General features: G+C 54.4%; 1 protein-coding gene across 1 annotated transcript; it reads right to left on the bottom strand.

Annotated features, from left to right (window-relative positions):
• Positions 1-695: 695 nt before the first annotated feature.
• Positions 696-5,460, bottom strand: RNF112 (ring finger protein 112). The gene is made up of 14 exons (XM_007941483.1): positions 5,407-5,460; positions 5,192-5,232; positions 4,048-4,333; positions 3,653-3,859; positions 3,397-3,525; positions 3,109-3,213; positions 2,688-2,738; positions 2,348-2,404; positions 2,183-2,257; positions 1,936-2,050; positions 1,625-1,794; positions 1,497-1,550; positions 1,256-1,330; positions 696-1,166 (listed from the first exon to the last, which is right to left on the bottom strand). The coding sequence occupies exons 1-14, from the start codon at positions 5,458-5,460 to the stop codon at positions 696-698; spliced, it is 1,890 nt and encodes a 629-aa protein (XP_007939674.1).
• Between the last annotated feature and the right edge of the window lie 1,953 nt (positions 5,461-7,413).

Here is a 7,413-nt window from a genome sequence, read left to right as displayed (position 1 = left end):
CATCCAGCAATGGCAAATCTACCAGGAAGGGCAAGGGAAGTACAAGGTGCATATACCAATTCCTTGGGTGCTAGGGCCAATGGAGAATGTGGGAGTGGCCAGGCAGCCATCTGGAGCAGCTCTGGGAAGTCTCTGAAGCAGGTTTCTCTGCTTTGTAGTTTCAGCCACTGTCTACCACACCCATCTCTTTCACCACCCGCACATCTTTCCCACATCTGTAACGCCTCCTGGGGCTTCCTACTCTTCCTGGAGAAAAGGTTCTTGATCCCTTTCCTGCACCTTCTCATCCTCTTTCTCCATGCGAACCACAATGGCAGTTAGCCTAGTATTCAGTCTTCTCCTCTTTTTCCCTCCCCCCTGAGCTCCTCAACATTGAGGTCACTCGACCCAAGGACAGGCTTCCAAGATGGGGACACTTGACCTTCCTACAATACAAGCAGGGTTGGGAGGGCAGGGCTTTAATAGTGACAGGAGACCCTGGGTTCAAGTATACCTGGAAAGGATGGCAGATTAGCAATTATCTACAACCAGAGATGGTTCCTACCCCCCAAATGCTGCTTCTTGGCCTAGGGAAACCTACCTAGGTTCCTGGAGCCACTTGGACACTGGGCATTCAAACAGGGCAGAGTGGTACATCTGGGCCCCTTGAAACTCCTCCCCACCACCCCCACAACTTGCCCTCCTTTTAACGCTTCCTACTCTTCCTGGAGAAGGGGCTCTTGATCCCCTTCCTGAACTCTCTCATCCTCTTCCTTCTCCAGGCAGCCTACAGTGGCAGCCAGCCCAGCACCCACGCCACCTCCCACCACAGCTGCTCCAGTGGCCCCCACTGCAGCTCCAGCTGCCACCATGCCAGCCTCTGCAGCTAGAGCTGCTGCCGCCATGCCTGCACCCACTACTCCACCTGCCAGACCCATGAACCCGGCACCAACAGCGCCCCCTACAGCTGCCAAGTGGCCACAGAACCGCATTGTATAAGTGTCCATGAAGACCTTGGCCATGGCCTGCAGCTCTGCCTCCAAGGTCTCCAAGGTCTGTTCTCTCCCTTGGCACTGTAAGGCCATGCTGTGCCTCGCTAGAACAGCATCTCTCTGGGTAGCCAGCAGGTTCCGCATGGTGTCAGGCAGCACTCGTAAGGCAGAGAATATGCGCTTGGTGGCCAAGTCCTGGGTGAGGGGTTGAAAAGAATGGTCCTGAGTAGGAGGTCCAGGCACCCTCTCCCAGCATGGCCTACATGGCTCCCATACAGTCTCACCTGCTGCCTCACGAATTCCTCAAACTCCTTCTTGGCAGCTTCCACTTGTCTTAGGTCATGCAGCTGGGCAGCCATCTGTCCACAAGAAAGCCCGGCTGCCACTCTCCTTTCTCCTGAGCCAGACAGGCTGCTGCTTCCACTCTCAGACCAAGACCTCAGCACAGTTGCTCCCAAGCCCACATCCTCCCTCCTAGCCCAGTATCCTCCCTCTGGGCCCCACTGTCCTCTTGGGAGTGCCTACCTCCTCTGGAGAGGTGAAGCTGGGCACTGTCCTCCCCATCCAGCCTGAGAGGTTCTGTGGAGAAGTTGCAGGGGTCAGGGCAGCCACAGAGATGGCTGAGGGCTGGGCAGGGAGGGACATTTCTGCACCTTGATTTCCTGAGCTAACTGCTGCCCAGTGAGCAGGCATCTGTCCGCCCGTGCAATGGCTCGTCCCTCACTCCAGGGCTGCCGGCAGCGGCTCTTGGCATGCTGGGGGGCTGCACTCAGCACATCCGCAATGTAGGCATGAAGAAGGCTGCCAAAATCCTCCTCTGGCTCTGAAGAGGGGGATATGGGACTGAGACATGACAGGCTCTATGAAGGAGAAGCTGAACACTGGGAGGGCTCTGGCCAGGGCAGCCCAAGCAGGGGCAACTGGGCAGCAGCACACGGAGGTCTTTGCTCCAGGGGACACTCACCACCAGGACTTCCATGGCCTTTGTCTGGCCACTTCCTCCCTGCAGAAGGCAGCAGGTAACAGCGAGCTCGTTTCCCTTGAAGCAGCTCCTGAAGCTTGGGGTATTTGCCTGACAACTTCAGAAGCATTCAGAAACACTTTCAGCCTCATGTTCTTAGGACCCCTCTCAGCTTCCCCTACAGTCCAGCCTGCCCATCAACCTCCTCCCCTACCAGAGGCCAGGTACCCCTTCCTTCTACATCTCTCACCTTGATGATGTCACCCATGTGCCCCGGCCCTGCCTTTTTTGGACGGGATGAGTCATGAACTAAGAGATCCAGATGCTGAGAGAGAAGGGGAGAGGAGGAGTCCTAACACCAGCTGCTGGGGGTGTCCAGGTCTGAGGATGAAGACTCCTGAAAGGGGTGTCTCACCTGGATTGGCACCATCCCATAGTGCTTGCCCATCACCTCAGCCACGTGGACAAACATCTGGGGGCAGGGCACAGTAGAGTCACAGAAGGGCCATTTTGAGGACTATGGCACATCTGAAGCCCCTTGTGCCCTCTAAAGGAACCAAGCTTCCCATTTCCCAGATCTGGAATTTTCCTGCCTCTCCCCAAACCAGCCCCCTTGGGCTTCTCCATCTTAGTTCAAGAGGCGTACAATATAGGTCAGAACGGGAATGGACCTAATTCCACCCAGTCCAGTCCCCTGGCCATATGGTAAGGGTAGGAGTGAGGTGGTACCCCTCAAAGATGAAATGTCTCCTAACCTCTAAGTATTGCAAGTCTGTATCTTTTAGTTCCTGGGAGGTGTTAAGGATCTGGAACCAAGGAGAAAAACAAGATGGAAGTGGTCTGGAAAGACAAAGTGAGACTGGGAAACCCAGGTGGGGAGGGAGCACTCAGGAAGTCTGTGGTCCTCAGAACACGGGAGAGACCCAGTGTGGCCTCTCGAGCTGTAGCTGTAGAGTTGTGCTTTCCTTGAAGTACAGAAGGCATGCTGAGGAAATAGAATCATGATCCTACAGACCCCTAGGGACATCTGACCCATCCTTTGAAGACCCATTCTCCCACCTTTACCAACTGGGACCATTTTACTCCTCTTGCAGGGAGCTTGTGAGATTGGAATGACTGTGCCATGACATGTCTATCACAGCTGGAGGGGCTCATGTGGGGAAGGGCCTTCCCCACCTGGTAGGAGCTCAGCATGGCTGTGAGAGCACATAGCTTGGTTCTGGTTTCTCTGCTCAGTTCAGGGCTCATGGTGCCTCCAGTATCCACTAGGAACACAGCCACCTATGGGGGGTGGGAGGCAATCAGGGGTCAGGCCTGCCTCTGTCCCACTCAGTTTCCTCTTCCTTACCCCCAAGGGTCCTTTCTTGACTGCCCTCCTCTTTGTCCATCCCTGATTTTACCCTGGTTCTTCCCTTTCCCCTCTCAGTACTGTCTTGGCTTCCTTCTGCCCTTCCTCCCTCTCACCTTCTTCCCTTCTTTCCCAAGCAGGAAGGGGCGGCTCCACATCCAGATGCCCCTGGTGAGGCTACTGGCCCCCCACCTGAGCCCCTGCGGGGGCCCTCCGTCTCTTGGCCAGCCACCCTTGCCCGACTCCTACAAGGGGAGAAGGGACAGCATTAGCTTGTCCATTCCTTGTCTCCATCTCCAGGATCCCAGGCCCTCTTCCCTCTCAGAAGCCAGGCTGGGACCACCCCTCCCCACCACCTTGGCTGGCCCTCACCAGGCCTGGCAAGCCCTGAAGCAAGTGGTTGAGGAGGAAGGATTTCCCTGAGCGCTGCTCCCCCAGTATAGAGAGAAGGCAGACTGGAGTGTCCCTGGCCAGAGGATGTTTCAGGCAACGGTTGACAGCCCCCATCCTGAGGATGAGACCCCCAGAAGCACTGATCCGCACCAGCAGCAGTGGCTCAGCCTTCACATCACATGTCTCCTGTGGGAGAGAAAGATTGGTTCCCTGAGCACTTGACGCTGGCAATTAGACCCCAGCCTGGAACTGTATCCCTCATCCTGACATTCTAGGATAGGGCCAAAGCCACCCACAGATCACCTATCTGATCCTCTCAGATCAGACCCAGAGCCCTTTTTGTCTCCCACCAATGATAAGGCCTCATCCTGGACCTGTAGCACAGGAGGCAGTGGCTTCTGTGGCAACAGCTTCATCTTCTCTCCCAGACTGCGGAGCCCCTTCTTCTGCTTGCATATCTTGCGGCACTCGGGGCAGCAGGGCAGCTGGCAGCCTGGGACGCGGTGCGTGCTGAAGCACTCAGTGCAGAAGTTGTGGCCACAGTTGAGTGAAACAGGCTCACACAGCCTCTCCAGGCAGATGGCACAGGCAGGGAGCTCCTGGGGTTCCACAGGCCGGGACACCAAGCCTAATTCCAACTTTGGAAATGGTGAGTGAGACCTGGAGGACAGAGCAAGACTTTAAATGTAGGATGTCAGTGCAAGGGGTTTGGGCCAGAGATCTGGGGGGCAGGTTGATGTCTTGGGGTGGGGACCTGGTTCTGCTCTGCACCCCTTTGTGCTGCTTCTAGTTCTGGGGCCTCCAAGGACAGATATAGTTGCTCCCAGAGAGGTAAAGCTCTATCCATTCCTCACTGACTCACATCCCATAACCTGGGGACTCAAGCGTGGGGGCAGCAGAGCAGTGATGGGTGTGACCCCAAGAATGAGAATGCTTAGATTAAACCCTATCTCCATGCCAGCCCAGCTATGCAGCCTCAGGCAAGTTCCTTCAACTCTCTGGGCTTCGGTTCCCTAATTTTCCAAGAAGAGGGATAGCATCTGCCTCCTTGGGCCACTGGGATAATGCTTTGGCACAAATGTTCATTGTAATCCCATTGTCTTCTACTGCAAATGTTCTTCCAGGGACTCATTGACTTCCACTGCCCCCCTCCCCCAGGAGTGATGTCCCTACAGCATTTTGGCAGCAGTTTAAACATGCCTCCTGCTATGGGGATGGAAGGAGGGGGTAAGATCCCCTGATGCACAGAGCAGCCCATCCCTGGCTGGCCAGATAACTCTGGTTCTTAGAAAATTCCTCCCACTCCTGCTCTGAGCTAGAATCTGCTTCTCAGCAGTGTCTACCTGTTTCCCTGTCCCTCCTCCCTCAATACCTTACAGATCCAGCCTCTGCTTCTCTATACCCCCAGGACAGCCTCCAGAGGCTTGGCCACAGACTTTGATATTCCCCAACTAGCCATCCCCGGCTGTGGCTATCCAGGTCCCTGTACCACCAATGCTAGCAGGCCCTGTTACTTACGAACTGTTGCTGGTGCTTCCCATGAAGCTCCATTTTCTCTCCTTGGAGAAAAAAAAAAAAAAATTAAAAAAGACATTTAGAACAGATTGCAGGCTGCTATCTTAAACCTGGTCTCCAGTGGCTCCTCATCCTCCCTCTCAGACCCATCTCCTCGTCCCCAGGTGGCCCCTTCCCATACCCAGCCTCTTCTTCAGGTCTTAGATCTAAAGACTTGCCTGTTTGCCAAGCCGATGACAAAAGGAAATGACTGACAAGGTGGACCTCGGCATGGGAGACGGAGTAGGGAGAGAGTCTGGATGCAGAGAGAGGAGGCCCAAGAGACTTCCAACTAGCCGGCAAGGATGGCTTTTCTCCTGGAAGGGCTGTGGCAGGTGGAGGGTGGGGGAAGGGGTAGGAGGACAGTCTCCTCAGAGGAGCTGACTCCCTGTCTCCCTGACTCAGATTTGAGCTAGAAAATGAATGTAACAGTCGGGAGAGAGGGGGCTGCTTCTGGCCTCACCCCAGAGGGAGGAGACAAGGACTGCGGGTACCAGGGCTTTGGAGGAGGGAGGGACAGGGCTGGGCTCAGAATCTCTGGCAGAGGCTGGGATGTAGGCAAGCCAAGGTGGTGAGTCGCCATGGAGACCGAATCCTGGGAAAGATAAGGACGGGGAGGGGGAGGGGGACAGAGGGAGAGAGAAGCAGAGAGAGAAGCAAAGACAGCAATATGTATTCACTGGCAGAGATGGAGGGGAGGCTCCAGGTAGAACCATGGGTAGCAATGCCTCTGCTGGCAACCTGGTTTCTCCCAGGGCCACAGGACAGGAGGCAAAGAGGAAAAGTGCTGGAGATGGGGGAGAGTGCACCCTGCCCCCCCAGCACTAGCAGCACTAGAGATGGAAAGCTCTTCATCCATTCATGTGATAAACATTTACTGAGCCCCTACTAAGAAGCTCTGGTGGCATTTGGCTGCTAACCAGAAGGTCAGCCGTTCAAACCCACCTGCTTGCTCCAAGGGAGGAAGATGAGGCAATCTACTTCCATAAAAATTTACAGCCTCGGAAACCTAATCAACTCAACGGCAGTGGGTTTGGCTTTTGGTTTGGAGCACCTATTATATGCGGGGGTCTAATGTCACTTACTACACAAAACCTTGGCCATCACCACCTCCCTGTAATTTCACTGGTGCCAAATCTCAGCTTCAGCTTTTCCTGGCCCTTTGGGACACTTTCTCCACAGTTTCTTGACATCAGCTGAATCTCCACGTGTGTCTTCCCTTCCAGTGTCTTTCATTTGTGTCATGCTTGTAACAGGTATCACTTCTGGCCTCAACCTTCTGACTCCCTGGGGTCCCCATCTCCTCCATCCACTGCCCCCTGCACAGCCAGTGGACAGGCAGAATAAGCCTCACATTGTCAAATACCTTGGGTGGGTCCTTGCTGCCATCACATCAAGACCTGGCCTGGCATTCACCACTTCCCTCAAGCAGGCTGGAACTCTCCTCCCTAGCCTTCTACCTCACCACATACATCCTTGCCTCTGAATCTTTGTTCTGTTTTTCCTCTTTCTATAATGCTATTCTTCCTCATCCCTTCTGGGAGATCCTGGAGCATGAGATGGGTTGATAACCAGCTAGGAGACCCTGGAAGCCAGTGGGATTTTGTTCATCTCAGCCTCTTGCACTGGTTTATAGGAAGATCTGTTTGTGGAGTTGAATCAGGCAGAGAAGAAATGCTTGGAGTTTTACTTCCCTCCTATTCCCCTCACAGCAGCAAAACCTTACCCTCAGGAAGAAGCAGGACAAATGGCCACTGCTCCACCTTGAGGCACAGAAGAGGGTCTCTTCAAACCCTGCCTCACATCTTGGGCAGGGAGGCAGAGGGAAGAGTATAGGCTATGCACTCAGATTCAAGCTCTGATCCTAGCAGGTGGCTGTCCTCTCCAAGTCTCACTTTTCTATCTCCAGGCAAAAATGGGGAAGGAGATCCAGACAGTCCTGGTCTAACAAGTGCACTTGAAACAGCTGGGAATAAGATAAACAGACTCCTATACTCCCAAGGCCCCATCTATGGAAATGTAGGCCCATTAGGTAGGGAAATATAACTCTATGATGGTAGTGGTAGTGTGTTGTCAGGGCTGTGCCCACGATCCAAAAGGTAGGGAAGGCTGTTCCAGGTCCAGTGAACGGCAGGTGCAGGAGCACAGAGGCAAGAGGGAGTGATACCTAGAAGGACTGAAGGAGT

The sequence above is a fragment of the Orycteropus afer genome, unplaced genomic scaffold (genome assembly GCF_000298275.1).
Source record: "Orycteropus afer afer isolate SDZICR_OR568_19922 unplaced genomic scaffold, OryAfe1.0 scaffold00080, whole genome shotgun sequence".
NCBI lineage: Eukaryota > Metazoa > Chordata > Mammalia > Tubulidentata > Orycteropodidae > Orycteropus > Orycteropus afer.
The sequence above is the reverse complement of the archived record's forward strand: the minus strand, read 5'-3'. Positions and strand labels throughout refer to the sequence as shown.